Here is a 21,595-nt window from a genome sequence, read left to right as displayed (position 1 = left end):
GCTGAAATGGTAAGGTTGTATTCTATAAAGTTGTGACAAGATGTTTCAGGTTCCTCATACTAGGAGGTATAAGCAAAAAAACAAGGTTAAACCCTTTTTATCCATGGTTGATCACCATCAAACATTGAATTACCATGGTTAATTGATGAACATTAAAACCAGGATTCCTATGCATATTATTGAAGGACTGGCATTCGATTCAATTATCCTTTGAAATTTGCTTCCTAGCAGCTGAATGCTCACTAAAAATGCAGTGACTGTTTATTATAACATTTTCAGTGCTATGCATTACATTTTTAGTCACCGAGTTCTGACTTTTTGTCAGGTCCTATTTGGCAATAATGATGAGTAATTAAGTAAAGATCAGCCACATCACTAAGATGAAGTCTAGTTCAAAGACAGTCTTGGAGATTCCAGTACTTCAGTTTATTATTATCAACCCTTCAAATTCCCCAGATTTTGATGTACAGGTGTCGCCATGAATAACGAATTATTGGGTGTATTTGCCTACTGCTTTACACAAAAGATAATATATAGATATTTTAAACACGCTCGTATTGATCACAGAGCAGTTAGGTTCAGGGATTACACAAGTGTGAACAATGAGACTTACAAAAGTAGGTGGGAAAAATGTATCTCATAATGGGATGTACCCTGATTTATCCTTTGAATTAAGCATTGTGAACTCTACATCTAACTCCACCTCTTAGGAGGACAGTTTGATTTTTTTCTTATGCAATGACCCCCTAATTGTCAAGCTTCACTTGTGAAGAACGGTAAACTGTAGTAGTGGGAATTAGGTATAAGCCGAACTAAAGGACTAAGATGGACTCTAGCTCAAAAGAAACTTTGAAGTTTACTGAAGGTCAGGAATGGGCAACACCTGTCACACTGAATTTGGTCAAAGCGACGTTCTGATGAATGGTGGCAGCTGGGACATTAGGATTCCCACCTTCTGGACTTTTAACAGGTGTAGACACCTTACACTCCAACAGAAAATTCTGCCTTGTGTTAATATCATTTGCAGGGCCTTAGCAGTTACAGGTCTGAATAGGTCCAGAATAGATAATGCTCTTTATGTTAACCAAATCTTTACCTCTCGGGCAAAAATGCAGTGGTCATCTGCTGATGTGTTGCTAATGCGTTCATCTCCGAGGCGATGCAGGGTTCACTGAGCCTATTTCAAGATACCATGCTTTGTGGATACATCTGAATCTGTTCCATCTTTTCAGAGGAATAAGTTGTGTGGTCCTTTAAAATTCATTGAGAAACAAACAATACAGCCTACCATCTTTTCAATCTCTGTATTATTCTTGTAATAAATATATTAAACAAAGTCACTTAAATAAAACATTGTGTGAACTATTCTGAAGTTTGTCATTACAAGTCTTTGAAAAAAATAAATTTATTTGGCTTCACTTTGCACTGAGCATGTCGCAAACAGGTGCAGAAAGTACAAGAGCTACTCCAAGCTTTTCATTTTTGTGGTGAACTAACATATTGCACCTCATACGTCCAACACCTGTGTCCATACCTCTCTTCTAAATTATGAACAAGCCCAGCACTGCTAAGAAGGGCCATGTCTTAGTAACAAAGAACTGTTAAGACTTCTTCGCGACTGCATTTTAGCAAGGTCGGCTGACACGGTTTGCACCATCCTCTCTGTAGTTTTCTTCATACTTTTTGCAGTCTGTATGGCTTGATCCAAAGCGGAGTGTAGAACCTGTTGGTGAACAATACAGCCGGGTTAGAACTACTTAGAAGACTATTTTCCATTCCCAAAGAAGTGTGAAATAAAGTTAATTATAAAAGCCTACCTACTAGACTTTGCTAGTTTATGTGCTGACATTTCAACCTGGCAGGATGACTCGTGGGTCATAATCAGGTCTGGAAATAGGTGAGGTTCTAGGAATTGTTCAAGCATATCTAAAAGAATGGTGTGGGAAAAGGACATTGGTCTCAGGAATTCCGCTTGATAGATGCATCTCAAAGAGCTAGATTAGTTTGCTCTGCCTATTTCTCTATTGAGTAGAATCTACACAGTGGCAAAAACATGTCTGAGCGCACCACACGGGATCATACAAAGGAAAAAAGCCACATCCATCCACATTTTTCTATAATGTGGTTAATATTTAATTTGGCCAAGATGGGGCCAGACTGAGGTGTGTTTGTCTCTCTCCCCTTAGGCCTTCAACATCAGGCTCTATCTGGGTGCCTATGAGCCCCTCTGTGCCTGGTATGTAATGTCTGAGAAATTGTATTGTTGGTTGATTGGGGTGTTAGCCCTGGTCAAGCAACAACCACAACCCATTTTAGGATGAGGCGCAAGCCAACCCTCAATTAACCTATGCCCAACTCTCATGTAGCTTGGCACAGTGGAGTCAGGCTTAGTTTAGAGGTAATGTGCAAAGTAGTTGTAGAACACTTCAAACAGTAATAAAATGAAACCACCACTCAGAACAAATCCCACACCAAGGGCCTCATTACGAGTTTGGTGGAGGGGATTACTCCGTCCCAAAAATGAGAGATATCCCACCCGCCGTATTACAAGTTCCATTATATCCTATGGATTTTGTAAAACGGTGGACGGGAAATCCATCATGTTTGCGACGGAGTAATCCCAATTTAGAAAAAGAAAGTCATTTTTTATAAATAAAATAAGACCAAAACCACAAAACTCCAATCAGTAGAACCGGAAATATGGAATTTTAAAGATATGAGAGAAAATAGTGTCAAAAAGATCACAGCGCTAACTGTGGATATCTGGTTGCGCTGGACCACAAGCCATAAGTCACAAATTAAGGCCTACCATGATGGAGCACAGGCCAGCTGCAGGCCTGCTGAACAAAATACCTTACATCCTGCTTTGCAGAGAGATGTGAGGATTTGCGTCAAAGATGCATCGCGCAGTTGAAGCATTGTGCGGGTTCTGAGGTGCAGAGAGGTTGCAATGCGAGGTCCTGTGTCATTACTGAGGATCCAGTCCATGAGGGTTTGCGATGAGAAATCCAGTGTCCAGTGTCGAGGATGTGTTGCACAGTCGAGGTGCTGCATCGGTTCCGATGACCTACGAGGCTGAGATGTGGAGTCTGGCATCGTCGTTGAAGCTGGCGTTGGGGGGGGGATGCAATAGACTGTGCTGAGGATGCGTCGTACAGTAGCAGTTCTGATGAGACTGCAGAGATGATATGGTTCTTTGCTATAGTTCCGCATATATGACCCCGCTGGCCAACGCTTTTAGATCCTGCAGTCTCAACATATTTTCCCACGCAGACAACTCTCCACAACCAGAACCAACTTCCACAGATAAATGACAAGTGCCGCTGACTGCGTGAAGAAAAACTGCATGCAGCTGATCACAGACAAGATGGAAGTACTGTTCTTTGGCAGCAACACATGGAACGACTCCTGGTGGCCATCAGACCTAGGACTCGCACCCACTCCCTCCAACCACGCCAAAAACCTCAGAATCATCATTGACAACAAGGTCATCATGAAATCACAGATCAACGCCGCCTCCTTCACTTGCTTCCTCACTTTGTGTATGCTATGTAAGATCTTCAAGTGGCTGCCCCCCAACACAAGACGCACCGTGGTACAGACCCTGATTACAGCCGGCTGGACTACGGCAGCACCCTCTATGTCAGAATCACCCCACCTCCTACGGAGACTTCAGACCATACAAAATACCCCAGCCAGACTCCTATTTGGCCTTCCCCAACAGACCCATATCACGCCCAACCTCAGGTAACTCCACTGGCTCCTCGTACAGAAGAGATGCCAATTCAAGCTGCTGACCCACGCAGACAAGGCTCTACACAACACCGCCTGAACTTCCACCAACCGTCGAGAAGACTATGCTCTGCCTCCCTTTTACTTGCCCATATTCCTGCATCTACCAAAACAGAAGTGGAGGATGCTCCTTCTCTCACATCGCAGCAAAAATCTGGAGCAGTCTCTCCACACACCTCCGGACCATCACCTCACTTACGGCATTCCAAATGGCCCTCAAGACCTGGCTGTTTGAATAAGCCTCCAGGACCTGCAAGTGCCTTGATTCCCTATTAGGTGATTAGCCGCGCTTCATGAATCCTGATTGATTAATTGATGGTTCCGATCCATGTAGGAGCAGCAATATGCCAGTTCTGCTCGAGGCTGTGCTGTGCCGCAGAAGAGGTGAGTCAGTTCTGCTGGCTCCACAGATGCTGGCATAGCACCTTAAGCCCACTTGCAAAGGTCCAGTACTGGCGTGACACCACTTGGCAGGGTAAACTCACAGATGGCAGAGTCCAGATGCAAGGTTGTTGGAACCCTGTTGTGTCCCTGAGGCTTAAGATCAGGAGGCCAGCCAATTAGCCATTGGAGTCGCTTTGGGGCTCTGGTTTCAGGAGTTGCAGGTCCAGTCATTCTTACCCAGGCAAGGGGGCAGAAGGTCAGCACAGCAGGGCAGCAGTCCTTCAGAGCAGCAGTCCTTTAAGCAGCACAGCAGTCCTTCCTTGCAGAGAATCCACATGTTCAGAAGTGTACTGAAAAGTTGGGGTCTGAGATCCAATATTTATACCCTGTTGTACCTCTGAAGTGGCGAGAAGCTTCTAGAGACATGCCTTTGAAGTGCACAGTTGCCCTGCCTTTCTGTCCCTGGCTCTGTCCTAACTACAGGGATTATGCAGCTCTGTATGTAGAGACAGGACACAGCCTATTCAAGTGTAAGTGGGATTGTGTCCAGCTCCCCTCTCTGCTCCTGACAGTGATGGTCCATCCTGGCACACCTACGCTCCCTATTGTGTGTGACTGTCTAGGAAGAATACACAAAGCCCAACTGTCAACTACACTTTATAAAAGTGGCATTTTCCTATTTGGAAGTTACAGCTTACTAAATGTAATGAGGTAACCCCAGTTTTATTCTGTGGGATAGGTAGGCCTTGCAGTAATGAAAAACAAATGTAAGAGTTTTTCCTCAGTAGGACATTTAAAGATTGGTTAATGGAGATGCACGAGTGGGAGAGGCAAGATGACAGCCGGGTGAGGCAGTAGTGCAGACTCTCCTCATTATCTGACCCTGCATGTGGACGCTGCCTGGGCACTGGGATGACTGCTGCTAGGTGGCATTGCGGTCCACGGAATCGTGGTGGTGGTGCTTCGAGCTGTGAGGGCACTGCTGATGTGCACTGCTATGGATGCAGTGAGACTGATGCAAGGCGAGGAAGCTGGGCCCTCTGTTACAACCCTGATGGCTCCTAAGCCAGCATGTGCCTGTAAGCCTTGTGGGGGAGGTGCTTCTGCTGAAGGCACAGCAGCCAACAGATCTAGCAAGTCTAGCATGCACAGTAATTCTGCCCTGTGGAAGAACACCACAGGTGGGGTTAGCCCTGATGCGGGTCCTACATGAGCAGGAGCGGGTGCTGGAACAAGACGGACAGCAAGGTCAATAGCAACAGTGGAGGATTTTTTTAAAAGACCAGCCCGTGACCGGGCTGCACGAGGAGTGGAGGTGATGGCTAAGCAGGATGTTGATTCCCTAACGGTGACGTAATCTGGGGACCTCCCCCTGATGCCTGCAGGACTCGGTTTGACTGACGCTTCCCCCGAGACTGACCCAGTGGGGGATGCTATAACTCTGAGCACTGGCTCAAGATCTCCAGGGGGGCAGTTCACTGAGTAAGCGGCAGCAGGAAATAGCATATTCGGCATACCCTGCAGGTCTGGACTGAGAACTTCACAATGTTTTTGGCACTAAGGTTTGGGGTAGCCAGAGAAAGGCTGACAACCCCAGTGGAGATGGGGGGTGGAGTGGATAGGGCCATTGGGATGGTCAGAGGTGACAGCCCTTATGGCTCTGTACTTGGCACAGATGGTAACCCAGAAGAGATTTGGAGAAGCTGCTCCCCAGCTGCAAAATAGGATGGGCCATTGTTTGACCAATGGGCAAGCTGATCCGGAAGTTGGGGAGCATTTATTTTCCTTATCTGATCAAACGGAATGGTCTGAGGAAGAGCAATTTGGCAATACTGGGGGCCACCAGTGACAACATTACAAGGCAGTATATTCAAGGACCGGTAGGAAATCATTGTCTGAGGAGGACCCACACAATCCCAGTTTGAAAGTCAGGAAAAAGAAGCCACAGGTGGAGGCTGGCCGTGAAGAAACTCGGGCTGATAGTCTCAGGGCTCAGAAGCCAATCGGAAGCTACAGGGAGCCATTCAAAGAGTGGTCAAAACATGCTGTGAGTTTTTGGAGAGGATGACCAAGGTGGAAAATAGGGTGGTCATGTTGGAGAGTGAGCTGGGAGCACAAAAGAAAGTGTGTGAAGCAACTAATTCACACATGACTGATACTCATTGGAAGCTTGAAGAGCTGGAAAACAGATCAAGACGAAATCACTCTGGAGTGCTTTGTGTGGGAGAAGGCCTAGAAGATGTGAATACCCGAAAATACCTAATGAAGCTATTCAAAGCAGCCTTCCCGGAACTGACCAGTTGGAATTGGGACCTTGAGATTCAGCAGGCCCACAGGTTCCCACAGTGTACTTACGGATCAGAATAACAGTGGATTGGGATCACCTAGTTTTAGTGGAAAATGTGCACCCCACCATTAGAGAAAGATGTCAAGTTAAATAGGAAAGCTAAAATGGAAACTAAACGCAGGCCCTACAACAACATAAGGTTATGCATGGGTCAAGTCATATTAGGAAGATACATAGTGAATGGTATAAGGGATAAAGGGCCAGATGTATGACCCAGAGTTTTGCAACTCACAATTTGTGACTCATTTGCAAGTCACAAATTGCGATTCGCAAAACCATATGTACAATAGTGTACTTCACACTGTTTGTGATTCCCAATGGGGTCGCAAAGGACCTACCTCATTAATATTCATGAAGTAAGTTGCAACTTGCGACCCCAGTGGGAATGGCTGTGACTGCTTTTAAATAAAGCTGTTTTTTTTTAATGCAGCCCATTTTCATTAAAGGAAAACAGGATGCATTTCAAAAACAAAAATTCAAAGTTTTCTTTTCATTTTTTCAGAGCAGGCAGTGGTCCAAAAAATATTTTCGCTGCCATTCACAAAAGGGAAGGGGTCCCATGGGTACACCTTCCTGTTTGCGAATGGGTTAGCACCAATTTGAAATTGGTGGTAACTGCGATTTTTTGTGACCGCATTCAGTCACAAAACCATTCTACATCACACTGCAACTCGCAATAAGGAAGGGAACTCCCCTTCTTAATTGCAACTCACAAACCTATTTTGCAATTCTATAAATAGATTACCGAATCGTAAAGTAGGCTCTGTACATGCCAACATTTTTTTTTCTTGTCGCAAACTGCCCTATTCTGCCAATCGGGTCATTTGCAACAAGAAAACAGCTACGTACATGTGGCCCTAAACGAGCCAAGGCTTTAGTGTGACAGTAGTACTGTGGGAACCAGGGTCAAGGTGGCTAGTCCACATGGGTTTGGTTGACATATGGTGGGCAAGCAAACTGCCCCATGTGGACTACTCCCATTACTCAGCATCACACAAACCATATGCAAGGATCCATAGAAGCATGATTGACTATAGCCTCAAACAACTCATGACGGGTGCAGAGTATGGCACCCAACCATGCCCTGGTTATACGCAGCACACATGGGAACATCACAGCTGAAAGAGCTGGTAAAAAGAAACTGCAATAATAGATTAGCTGAAGGAATACATTCAACGCAATGCCAAAAGGGACTGTAGCCTGGACATCAAGTGGGATGCACTCAAAGCAGTGATCAGGGTATGGGTAATTGCAGAAAGCACCCAACTGAAAAATGTCAGAAAGGAAGAGCAGCCACAGGTGGTCCTACAGCTGCAAGCTGCTGAAACCCAGCACAAGAAAATCCAATCCTAGAAACTATGGCACACATATTCAGACTAAGGGGTCCTAAAAAGGCAGAATATATATTAGCTAATTTGTGACAGAAGTTTTTGCCAAGATGGGAACCAGACTGGTACTTTCTTAGCAATTATATCTAAAGATCATTGGGGTCATAGATATATAGACTATCACAAGGATGGGGCGGTTCCACCTTTGTTTGAGACCACTCTTAGGTGGACAGAGTCTGTAGATTTTACTAGCAGCTAAACATAACTGGACCAGCAGACCAACAGTCCATGAAAAAGAATGTCAAGAGGGAAGACTTGAGTAGATTGGCCCCTGAACAGGTTGAGGAACCTGACAAACCTACTTCAAGGAAGACATAGTAACAGCAATTAAGGCTCCAATGCCTTCCAAGTCTCTGGTACAGATGGCTTTATGCCATAGTTCTGTAAGACATTCTGGCCAGTCATGCTAGGCTTCCTCACATGCTTCTATAATTAATTCCTAGGAGGACTGATCAATCCTTGACCAATGCAGGAACAATGGTCATCCAGAAGCCTGGAATGGAGGACAGTGTATTGTACAAACCCATTTTGCGCCTACCGCCGACATCAAGGGTTATACTAAGATCTTGGCAACTATGCTCAATACAATATTGCCACAGCTGATGCACATATATCACTCTGGATTTGTGGAGGGATGTAGGGTAAGTGATAACAAGATAAAAGATAGTTAACCTGATAGACATGGCAGTGTTGCTCAAGGAGAGGTCAATCTTGTCTCCCTTGATGTCGAAAAAGCCCTCAACAGAGTGGAGTGCAGCTTTTTGACTGAGATCATGAAAGCTTTCAGTTTTGCTTCGTCCTACCTGAATATTGCCTAGGTGTGTGTTGCAGCCTGACAGCAAGGGTCAGAAGTAATGTCCTTGATTCCCAAGAGGTAAAGGTGGAGAGGGGAACGAGGCAAAGGTGCCTATGTCTTCTCTACTCTATGCTTTCTTCATGAAGACCTGGGCACAGACTCTTTGTGACAGTTCCAAAATTAGAGGAATGCAGCTAGGCCCCAACATGTTTGGGCACACAATGATTGCAGATGCAATTGGAATAATTATCCAACCCAATAGTGTCTATTCTGGTGCTGTTCAGGAAGAGAGACGTGGCACACAAATTATCAGGGTATAAGATAAATATGACTAAGACAGAGATGATGGGTCTTGCTGTGAGTCCTGGTATACTGGTGAGGCTTCAGAAAACCATTTGGAAGAAAGCTTGGAACAAAGCATCCAGTAAATAACTTGGGATAAATGTTACACCAACAAGGCGCGGGAGGCATTCTTCAAGTCTCCAAAGCAATCTACCTCTCTGATGGTTACAACCTACATATGTCCTGGCTAGGCTGGATAGTATCTATTAAGGTGACAGTCCATACTCAGGGAGACGCTAAGGGAATGTGGGGGCACATGTCTCCCCACTGGGTAACAATTGGAACCACAGGTTGTGGCATATGTTGGGACCATAGGAGACTGCAAACGATCCAGCAGGTATGAGCACTTCGATCCTATAACCGATCACACCTTGAATATGCACTGGCCTGTGGACCGGGCCAGCTCCAGCAGACATGCTTTGGAAAGACCACCATGTGTCCTGGGGGAGTGGGGTAGAGGGGCAGGAAAAGAATGGATACGGTTAGGATTTTGGCACTATCGTTACATATAAAACTTATTGTGCACATGACATCATGGGCACATACTAATAAAAACATATTAAAAAACATAAAAATGGAACACAAATATTTAGTAAATAACGTTATGTGTTCTGAAGAGTAATTATTTACATATCTGTAACACCTCACAGGGCCCCTCAACTAGAAATACTGTGATTTGGAAACTGTCAGCTAAAATGCACTAAGTGGCTGTTGGTTTGGCGAGTGAGAGTATGCCAAGCATCTCAAGTGTGCTGCATGAGCTCATATCTGTATAGCTTAAATGGCTGGGCAGTGCCATAATGACAGCCGCAGCAAAGCCAGGGAAGACCCACGAGGCTCTGATTTGCAGAGAAGTAAGCTTTGAGTTAAGTGACTTATCCATTTTCTTGCTCGAATGCCCAATCATTTATTTAAGACCAAACGCAACTGTTCTTTTATGACAGTCTAGTAGTTCAATCTATGCTGAACGTGATTGTTTTTAAGGAGGCTGCAAATTAGGTTACTCCTCGTCCCTTTGCAGTACCTGGGAGCACCTCCATCTAGTGAACAGTACCCAAAGCTTGTACGTCTAGGTGAGACATTATTCTGACAGGTGTGTAAGGTCTTCTTACTGATATGCCAAACCCTGTGTATGCTATGCCTAGGAGACAGACCTGCAAATCCCCAGCCAAGGGAAGGGGGATGAAACATGCCTTTCTGAATCCGGGAAATCAGAATCATCCTGCGAGTGCTGTTCTGCTTAGGCTTCTAAGTGATATCGACAATGTACCAGGAGAGGAGGAAAAGAATAAGGGACTTGAGCTTCCCTGGTAGGTTCAGTACCTCATTCTCTATATAACTTGAAACTAATCTTCTGTGCCATAACTGAGGAGGTATCCGGAGTGTACCAGTCTGCAAAGTATTTGAAGTTGTGGGAGACCCGAGTGGTAAAGATCACTCTACTCCCCCTGCTGGCTGTGGCTGAACACTGCTGGGGTGCTGTTGATGTGCACACACCCTTCCTGGAAGAGTAAGAGGCATCGTGGTTCTGTTTGTGCTGTGGTGTTGACCCAGGTCCCTCCACCATATTCCATGTCACATTGGCACACCTGCGGTAGTGTCCCTCCGAACCCTGACATTTCTATGTTGACGTAGACCTGAAGGGCACTCATATTCTAAAACTAATAAAAGCACGGAAATGCACCACTATTCAACAACATTAAATCAAAAACATTTATTTCTGTGTTCTTTCGCAAATACGGCGATGGGGTTGAAGTCTAGGAGCAGATCAGGGGAGACAATAACTGCTAGGAATGTGGAAGACGTAGGGAATGGGGAGGGGGACATGGTTAGCAGCAGACTCAAGGGAAGGCAGGAGCATGTTTTAAGTGAAAATAAGGTGAGACATTGAAATAGGGACTACTGCAGACATATGGCAGTATGATTGCAGATCAACGAATGGGGAGAATAAAGGGGCAAAAGATGGGATGTCAAGAGGACTGTTCCTCGTAAGTGGTAAAGGAGTTGCTGAGATGAGTAAGGCCTCCTTTGAATTTCAACAAAATCACAGTAATTACAGGGTTTTCCATGCATTCTTTCAAAATTCAGCCACAATATTGTGACACAGATTGCATGGTAACTCCGAGAAGGGTGAATATAATATCCACCAGAATTGGAGGGACTAGGAAGCTGAAGCAAAAGTGGTGGCATTTGTCATGAGCTTTTTTGTTGCAAATCATGGTTGTCGAGCGTGTCAGTTCAGTGGAAGAACAAATGACTACAACTCCCATAAAACATTAGGGTGTCAAATGAAAACAATGGACTGGAGACACTGTGTGATAACAGCATGACGTTAGGAGGCAATCCCATCTCTCATTCTTCCGTTGGCTGGATATTTACATTTGCAGCTGTAATATTCTCACTTCACTCTTCATCATTTTTATTAAGGTCTAACCTCAGCAGTGCACAGGTCTGATGCAAACACCAAGTCACAATGTCCAGTAACTCTATCCAAACACAAAATCAAGGTGGCATGACACGTTTGGAAGAGGTCATAGTTTCAGGAAGAGCCTTTCTCAATCCTTGGGAAGGGAGGCTCTGTCCCATACATAGCATTGTGTGGAGTGTTTAATTTGAGCCAATAGTTGAAGTGGGGCCATTGACACTCATTTTTGGGGATCTGCACTTATTATCATCTTCAGCCATTTCCAAACTGCAAGAGAGGTAAAAACACACAAAGGGTGAAAGAAGGAAAATAGAAGAACCGACGAAACGCCACAAAGGGAGAAAGTAGGATATCACAAGAGTGAAACAAAGAGGCAGGTAGTGTCTGGCTGTGGATTCACGAGGCCTGGGAGTACTCAAGACTCCGCAACCTAAGGTATTCAGCGCATCAACAATTATTAGAGCCAACCTTGGGCTTCTCAGCTGAGCTTTGTGCACCAGCAGCCATTGTTTTACAAATTAAGCACTGACTGCGGGAATGTCATTCTTCACATCATGTGTTGTACTAATAGAATTATTTTGCATGTAGAATGTTAGGATTCAGCTTTTGAATTGAAATATCAAACTCCAACTTATGCTAGTTGCCCAAACTGGAAGATGGTGGTCTGTAGAAAAAATAAAGTTTGGAAACTGGAACTATATCGTACTAGGTTTCATCTTTACCCTGGTGACGAGCAGAGCGACCTGGGACCATTATCCCTAGACCAAGTATTGACTTTTGTACTCATGATTTGCAGATCTGGCTACTACACTTTCAAACAGTAGCTTGTGTTTACGTCAGAAGATGAACTTTGTGGGCTTGGAGAATAATTCCCAGTTTTGTGCTGACTGACCAGCATCCGGAAGATTGTGGGGAGCTTTCTGTGTTGCGCTCATGCTATGAAGTAAAGTTTGAACTGAACCTCTGCAGGAGCCATGACCTTTATATACTCGTCAGTAGGCAGATTCTCAGGATTTCAGAAAAAGGAACATAGTGCAAAACAAGAGAATATTCTGGAAAGGTATCTGAAAATGGGATCTTCTGGTACTGTGACTAAAATGGAAATAGTTTTCATTCTGACTACGCAGGGAAGACTGGAGGCATATCTTTACTACATTAATGAATTCTATTAGTAACATGTCTTTCAATCACCTAATTATTTATCATGTCCTTTACTTATTTGGAAATGGGAGATTTAAAGGGCAAACATGGCTGCCCAAAACATGTCACAACCACCTACCATTTAGGCAAATCCCTGACAGCCAACAGATCCATCAATTGTTGAAGGACGTATTTTTAATATATATTTGCACCTTCAAGGCACTAACATATATTGATGTATAACTTAGGAGTGGAAGGTAGAAGGTTGTATGAGGATTTGCCTGAAATATCATTAGGTAACATAGAAGGAGAACCTGCACATACATATGAAATACTAGAAAAGCAGTTCACAGCTAAGGAAAATGTTGCTTTGTAACATGTTTTTTCAAGAGCTCAAGGAAGTAAAGAAGACATAAGGTTTGCAGCGGTGTAGCAGGTTTGAAGAGTTTGTCCGTGTGTTGTGAGTTTGTAGAATTAGGAGGTTCTATAATAAGAGATCGAGTGGTATGCATGATGCACCTTCAGTAATCTCACAATTAAAAATTGTTGTCTAGGAGTCCATCTTTAAATTAAGCAAATTATTAAATTAGCAGTGTGCGTTGAATACACAGTACCCTGTTTGAAAGAGACTGATGGGCCGCTAAAACACTGTTATGACACATATGTAGACAAAGTGAGGGCAGTAACAAAACCAAAAGAAATTGTCAAGAACATGAAAGACAACAAAAGATGGCACTAAGGAGTTACGGTAAAAATATATAAAACATATATTAGAGGTTTTGTAACGTGGGACATGTTGCATGGGGCTGCTTATGAGTGGCTTGTAAAACAATGTCCTGAACAAGTGAAAAGTGGTGTATCATGTCAATGTGGCTGGATCCAGGAACGTCCACTTTCAACCAGGGCATAGTATTGGCGTTGGTTTTCTCCCTCTCAAAAGTTGAAAAGAAGATACACCCTTCATCAAATAATGATTGTTCCGATAAAACCACATAATTAGACGGGCTGCCCTTATAACATCACACTGTGCCTTCAGAGGAACTGTAATCATGGCGGGTCCTCTCAAGGTACAAAAAGTGGAGTGGCAGTGGTGTGGTGGGAGGTGGGTTCGATGGAGCTGATTTAAGAATGGACCTGAAGATTGGCCTTCTGCCCTGCTGCCTGCATGGGGGCAGCGTCGGCAAGCCCTTTAGTGGATATCAGCCCACTTTTTTAGGAAAGGCAGTAGCGACTTGGTGTCAGTTTTCACAGGGTGGTGGGCTCCATGTTCAAGAAGAGCATGTTGGATGCACTCCCTCTGCATCACTGTAGAAGCAGCAAACGTTTCTCCTATGATGTTACACTCTACCCCCACACAATAGTTTAGTCAGCCTTTTATCGACAGAACAGCCTTGGTGCGCTGGTGAATCAGCATGGACAAAGTACATTGGGTGAAGGGTAGACCCTAAGATATTATTCCTCATGTTACAGGTGATATAGATAGAGGATCCTCTGGTGGGCACTCCTAAGATGGACCCCCCTCAACTCTTGTCAAGTGCTGCCAAACCGTTTGAAATACAGCATTAAGCAAATGTCTTTGAGCGGTCTGAGGGCGGATTAGCATTACCCCATCAGCTTTTTGGCATCAGTAGTTAGACCTCCATACCTCCAGTGTTACATTAGATAGCCTCATTATTGTCACATTTAGACATTTGTTGTCACAATCTAGAAGAAAAGCAAGCATATGTACATTCTTACCAGTGAATTCATATTTTCCAAATTGTTCTGTCCAATATTAAACAATGATCTGCTTCCATAAATTCCTTTTGATAGATGATGTGGCGATAACATAATTGTGTCATATATCCCTGAATAGTAGGTTTTTGGAATTGTGAAGTTACTCCTGAAAGGCAAAAGACTGTCAAAGATCATATTCTTATATCATTGGATGACACACACACTCCTAGTCATTACCGGTGCCACATTTATGCATTAAATGCGACTTGTACCTTTCAGGAACTCCTAACATTCTTGCTTTTGTGTGTTTATTAAAATACTAGTCACTTTTGTGTATCACTTTTAAGAGAAGTCTATTTATATCAATAAAACAATATGAAAGCATCAGATATACACTAGAAGCCGATGCCCAGATTAAACTATTTTTCATGCACTGTTGGACAGCAAATCCATTGTCTGCACTCCAGAGCACAAGAGGGAAACGCAGGGAAGAGCCATTTCTACTATGATTGGTGTGCGCTGCTGTCCCCCCTGTTGCTGGTGCTCTAATAGGTTTGACTTGAGATACATACAGCCTTTCGGCCTTGTGCTTAGGGGAGTACTGTTTATACTAGGATTAGTACTTGAAGAGTACCCTTCCAGTTCTAATTGAAAAAGTATCTAGAAGCTGTCAAAGGATGTGTGTAGGCATGAATATTGTTACCTATGGTAGTCAAATCCTTTGTGAAGTGAATTATTTTAAACTAACATTCATGCAACTTATTTTAAATGAAATATCTGTTTATGAGATATGATGGGTTTGTAATCAATTTTCTGCAACTATAATTTACAGATCAGTAACATGATATGTGAGATCTGTTTCTTTATCTATATTCCACTACTTATAGATCTCATATACCAATGAATATATTTCTTGACGCAAATATTTGCACAGCTCTAATCTGTTGCAATTCAATAAGGGAAAGCTATTAAAGAAAACATTAAAGAAAAAGCTTTGTAATTTTTTTTGTAACTTTGTAAATGTGGCGTGGCTTTTTTGCTAACCTAACGCCACTTTAACGTAAAAAACTGATGCTAACGTGGCGCAAGGTAGCACATAAATATGCCCCATAGTTTTATACAGAACAAACTCCATCATTGCCAATAATGTAGTGCATCTGGTGCTTAAACTGAGACAACTGTGTTTGAAAATTTACATTCTTCATGGCTGAAATATTTCACAACTTATCTGGAGTAGGGAACTGTTACCACCCATCCTCCCCCCTACCCACTAGCCGGAGTCGGCAAGCCAATGCATCTATGATTCTGTGGTTTCGTTCATGCATGCTATTTGAATAGTAGTTTGTCCTGTGTCCCGGAAGTAATGGTGAGATCTCTGTCGGGGTTCTAGTGTAATTTCCCTACTATGTTGGCAGAAACTAAGTATGAGAGGAGCTAGCTTGTGAGGAACCCCCCAAGTGGGTGTCTAGCTCTGCCTGGGCGTCCACGAGTGCCTCCCAGGCATGCGCTACGTCTGGTCCACCAGTGCCTCTATGGGCCTCTTTGCGAAAGAGGGTTCCCCCACATCGTGCTCATTTCTCCAGCTCGCTGGGTCAAAAGACATAAGCGGGTCCCCTGGGATCCTTCCAGCGCCTGGTGATCTCCCTTTTTGCTAGTATAAGACCAAAGTCCTGAAACTTGCTAGTCACCTTATTTTTAGAGGTATGAGGGAACAAGTGTAGTATGCACTGGGCCAGGGTCGTCGGAACCGTTTTTTCTGTGACCTACACTAAAAGCTTCCAGATTTCAGTCCAATAGGAGGAAAATCAGGGGCACAACCACATCATGTGCAGGAAGGGGGCATCCACCACTGCACATCGAGGGTAAGCTGCTTCCTTGGTGCCAAAGGATGTATGTATCCTGTCAGGAGAGGAGTATGCTGTTAATTAGCCTGAACCTCGCATTTCTGGAGACTCTCGGGTTTCTCTCCATTATGACCTCCCACATAATTTCTGGTATTGGTAGTGCCAGATCCTCCTCCCAGTTGGCATGAAAGCTATCTAGGAGCTGAAAGGCTTTGGTCTGCAAGTGACGGTACAGGCAAATAACTGCATGGAATGTACCAACCACTTGCAGCACATAGGTGCAGAAGAGGTGGCCTCAGGGTTCCGTGTTTCCCATTCTCCAGTGTCACCGTAAGACGGCCGTTATCGAGCTGTAAGACAGAAAGTAGACTCTCATCAGCTCAAATTCTGCCTGTAAGTCCTCAAAGGGGAATATGGTGGAGTCTCAGTAGAGGTTGTCTAGTGTTGTGATGCGCACCACAGTCCAGGCTCCTAATTTGACCCTTCCAGTACCGGGTTGAAGCTGCGAGATGACTTTGATGGGGAGTGCAGGAGAGTACAGTATCTTAGTATTGGACTTCCTCATGCATCTTGCCCAACATTTCTGCATCATCCTGTGAGCCTGCAGAGGTAGACCGGGTGATCCGGGAGCCCTCAAAACAAGCCTCAACAGAGTGTTTAGGGAGGGTTTAAAGCCATCCCTGGGTCTGTCTGCGAGGCGCCCAGACGGAAGCGTCAGCTAGCAATCCATCTCGCGAGCCATCGCAGCTGGGCCACCAAGTAGTAAGTCTCGAAATCTGGAACCGCCATGTCTCCCCTCAATGTCGGACATTGAAGCGTTGTATGCGTTACTCGCCTGCACCCAGTGCACCAAATAAAGGCCGTACCTATGGTTTTGAGCTTGGCAAAAAAAGTATGGGGCAGCCACAACGGGAGGGACCCGAATAAGTATAAGGGGAGGGTCAGGGCCACCATCTTTAGGAGAGCGATGCGACCCACCACTGATAGGGGGAGTGTTAGCCAGTAACCAATGGACATTTTCAAACTCCAAATAGCCACTCCAAAGTTCCCTTACAAGGTGTCCACAATGGACCCTCATTAAGATAGGCAGCGGAGCTCCAGCTCCAAACCCTGCAGGGGCTCCCTGGGCCTGGTGGTCTGGGGTGAGGGGAAGAGTTTCATTTTGGACCAATTTACACGTAGACCTGAGATTGTGGCAAAGAGCTCCAGCAGCGCTCTAGCCCCATTGAGGTCTCCGTCAGTGTCACAGTGGAACATGAGAATATAATCTGCATGTAACCTGATCTTCTGTAATACACCTCCGACTGAAGACCTTCATGATGCAGGCCAGAGAGGGCCTGGGCCACTAATGGCTCCATGGCTAGGGCAAACAACAGGTGTAACAGCGGGCAACCCTGCCATGTTCCCCTTTCTATGTTGAAGCTGTAAGATATGACTTGGCCCATTTGCACTCACGCCGTAGGGTTGGTGTATAGTAGGCACGTCCATGCTACGAAGTCAGCACCCAACCCCATGACATTGTATAAATAGTTCCATTCAAGGCTATCAAATGCCTTTTCTATGTCAACTGCTAGCATGGCTGCCATTTCTTTGTCATAGAAGCTGTCTTCCAGGACAGTCATCAGCCATCGAATGTTGAAAGCCGTGCTGCGCTTAGGGATGAAATCAGCTTGGTCTGTGTGGATTAGCCTTTCAATGTGTGGAAGGAGCCACAAAGCCAATATCCTGCTCAGCATTTTGTAATCGGCATTGAGCATCGACAGTGGATGATATGCTCCAACGTCCGAAACCGGTTTCCGTCAACATCTCTCTGCAGGCCTGTGCAATAAGGCCATCTGCTTTAGCCCCACTGTATAGATTCACCAACTGAGGGGCCAGTTCAGCAGCATATGCGCTGTAGAATTCAATTGGTAGGCCATTAGAGCCCAGTGTTTTACCCCTGGCCATTCCCTTGATTGCACCCAGGACCTCTTTCAGGGTGAGTTCTGCTCCAAGGGCACCTGCATCCTCTCGAGGGAGGCGGGGTAGAGTTCATTGCCAAAGGAAGTGGCAGCTTGTTGGTGTAAAGAGATTGACAATATGAAGTAAAATGCTGATTAATCACCTCCTGAGTTACTAGTAAGGGCCCTTTGGGGTGTGTTATTCCACTACTGGTGTGCCCCTTCAGGCTGGATTAGCCAGCCATGCCAGTAGGCGGCCTGCCCAGTCCTGCTCAGCATGCGACCTTTCAATATACATCTTGTAATCATAGGAGCGTAGGCACTCAGTGTGTTTTGTGATCCCCTCTCAGGCCTCCAGGAGCTGCTGGTGCAAATCAGGGCAGTCTGGTCTGTCCTTCTCTACCATGCGCAGTTGGAATTCTGCTATCTCCAGGTCACGCATGAGGGTGGAACACACTCCAATGGACTCTGCTATGCAATGGCCCCAGACGACCATCTTGAAGGCCTCCCATTCGATCCAGGCAGCAGAGGCTGTGCCTTTATTGTCTGCAAAATAACTGACTATCTTTCCCCGTATGGCATAGAAAAATGGGGGATCTTCTAAAGCCTCTGGCTTCAACTTCCAGGTAGGGATCCTAACTAAAGGAGTGTCCCAGTTTAGCTGCAGCATTGTCAGGTTTTGGTTGGAGATGGTGCGGGACAAATACTTGACACCTTTGATTTGTGGATATACATTGGGGGAACATAGAAAGGCATCAAGGAACACATGTAGCTTATGGAATGGTGAGAAAAATGAGTAGTCCCTGCCCTGTGGGTGGTGTTGCCATCAGACATCTCGGAGGCCACAGTTATCCTGCTATCCCCTAAGGGCACGTGCCGATCGAAACATCGGGGATTCAGGAAGTGGGGAGGTTGAGAGATCTAAATCAGGATCTGACACGCAGATGAAGTCCTCACCCAACACCACTGTGCCTATTAGTATGTAAGTGAGTTGGGAAGATAGTCTGTCAAGTTGGGCTGATTTACATTGGGGCCGTACACATTCACTAAAGAGAGGTCCAGCCCATTCAACTTGCCCACCACCACCACATGCCTACCTTCAAGGTCTACAAAGGAGCATGTAATTTGAAAGGACACACTAGCTCTGATCCATATCAGTGTCCCCCTGGTGTAAGCTGAGTCGGTTGTGTAGAATGCCTGTCCCCTCCACTGCCTTATAGGGCATCCCCCTCTTTGACTGTGAGGTGAGTCTCTTGTAAGAAGGCTATGTTGACTCCCCACTTCTGCAGCTAAGAAAACACTTTGTAGTGCTTGTGCATAGTATAGATGCCCCGGACCTTCTAGGAAATTAATCTATAGTCGTGGGATGGTGCCATGATCTATCAGTGGAGTTTACACAGGTGCCCCTGGCTAGGCTACAAGCAGAAACTGATCTACTGTGCTGCGCAGGGTGTATGCTGTGGATTGTTGCTATACATCCTCCACTCAATAACCCATTTCAGAATAACTGTAAATGCCCAACGCCCACACCCCAGGAGAGGAAGAAATAATCCCCCCATCCAAACCAAGAACATGGAACCAATTGTTAGCATTTGCTATAATGTGTGGGGGTGGAAAGCAGCAGCGCCTCCTCCCAGGAACCACGGGTGCCCATCCAGACCACTCGGTGCATTGTAGAATCATAAGTGTGCACACGACCCCTCCGGGGCGATTGTGAGAGTGGCAATAGAAAGTCAATGTCTGCCAGAACTAAATAGCAACCCCTCCCATTTCCGTGTTATCAGTGCAGACAGTAACCTCTTTGCATCAGGGTCCTAGATTATATTAGATCATCTGCAGATCTGGGGGTTACCACTGGCAAGTGGATACTTGAGTGGTCAGTGTTCAAGGACTCACTCTTAGGGTCCGATTTCTCACCGCTGTCCTACTGTGAGTGGGATTGTGTACTGGATGTCGTTCCACTAATGGAGGCCACCACAGCAACCGCCCTCTGTCTTTCTCGTTGCGCCTTTTCTCCTGATGGGGGCCCCACTGGGGCCCTCGATCCCCGCCTGCATTGACTTCTCGTCTGCCCGCCAGGCTCTCCCCTCGGGCCTGGTCACGATTGAGAGAGAATTGAAGGCCCTGACATGATGTCATATCTGGAAAACCTGTTCCGCCGTGAAAATGCACCATAGGGATTGACCCCTTTTTTCGCCCTGGAAAAGGCACACCAAGTGCCAGCTCACCTGCCCACTCCGGGGGCCCTGCCACAACAGGTGGTGGCACGCCTATTGCACTTCAGAGATCCTGATTTCATCTTTCAACATGGCAGACGTAAGGAGTCCATCATGGTTGAAAATCAGAGTGTATTCATCTTCGTGAAGTCAAACACCAACGTGCTGCCTTTAACGAAGTGAAGAAGAAAATGAGGGATTTGTGGGTTGTATACTCTTTGCAGTTCCCGGCGAGGCTCAGGGTAGAAACACCAGGAGGGGTGCAGTTCTTCACCACGCCATGGGAGGCTTGGGCATGGGTAGAGGGTCAACCACAACCAGGCCCGAGTGGAGCAAGCCGGCTGCCACAGAAGGCACTGGAAGACGTGCAGGAGTCAAGGACCGGAGAACCATCAACAACTCCTATTCTATCATTACCACAAAACACACTTGGAAATTGGAAGTTTCAGAAACAGGGGCCTAAGGCACAAAGGGTGCAGAATAAACAGGAAATCGGAAAGAAGACAGAGCTTTCAAAATATTCAGGGGTTGCTTGAAACCGGCGCACAGGATCTTTTCCACTTGCAGGGCTTGTGGAAAGACGAGGAGGGAACCCGATATTGCACAACACACCCCACTCGGGCACACGATCGACCACTCAAGTAGGTGCAAACTAGGAGTGGTGAAAGTGGACAAAGGAGGCGGTCTGACCTGCCCCATAAGCCCCAAGAACCCATCGAGGATCGAAGTAATTCCTGCGGGAAACTTTGAAACCACAGAAATGAATCGCCAAGACAGAGATATAATTGTAGAGGACAAGGACCTACAGGATCTACATGCCAAGGCAGGTCTGTCACCAACAGGCCAGAAGGATTATAAATCAGGACCCAAGCGAAAGGCCCCAAATACAAAGAAATCATATATACACAACTACTTTACAAGAGCAAGGAGTGGAGAAGGAGAATCTTATAATCCTACGGCTAATGAAGCTACAAGAACTGTGCTTCTTATTGACCCTCCCAATCTGATACCGGAATTCGATTCCTCAACTAGGCCCATGCTAACCGAGCACTCACTAGGCTGCGTTAGAGAAGCTTTAAGTTCTAGCCTGGATGCCTCAACCATAGGAGAATTGATAGATCTGGCGGACACCGCAGGCACTCTGGGGGGAGAAACTAGCAAAATCCACAGCAACCTTGGCAGTCCAACCAGCTCCAATGATGGCTATGACTGTGCTAGGAGGAAACCTCAACTTGCCACCAATTGGATAAAGAACAGGCCGACCT

At 45.5% G+C, this 21,595-nt stretch overlaps 1 protein-coding gene across 1 annotated transcript in view; it reads right to left on the bottom strand.

Annotated features, from left to right (window-relative positions):
* Positions 1-1,222: 1,222 nt before the first annotated feature.
* Positions 1,223-21,595, bottom strand: part of AKNAD1 (AKNA domain containing 1) — a 175,947-nt gene continuing 155,574 nt past the window's right edge. The window contains exons 16-17 of the mRNA XM_069232398.1: positions 14,352-14,496; positions 1,223-1,723 (exon numbers count right to left, since the gene is read on the bottom strand). Of these exons, the coding sequence (XP_069088499.1) occupies positions 1,568-1,723; positions 14,352-14,496 (301 nt within the window). The 3' untranslated portion in view covers positions 1,223-1,567. The remainder of the gene's footprint in view (positions 1,724-14,351; positions 14,497-21,595) is intronic.

This window comes from Pleurodeles waltl, chromosome 4_2 (assembly GCF_031143425.1).
Source record: "Pleurodeles waltl isolate 20211129_DDA chromosome 4_2, aPleWal1.hap1.20221129, whole genome shotgun sequence".
NCBI classification, from domain to species: Eukaryota; Metazoa; Chordata; class Amphibia; order Caudata; family Salamandridae; genus Pleurodeles; species Pleurodeles waltl.
Note: the sequence above shows the minus strand (reverse complement) of the source record. Positions and strands in the feature narration are given on the sequence as shown.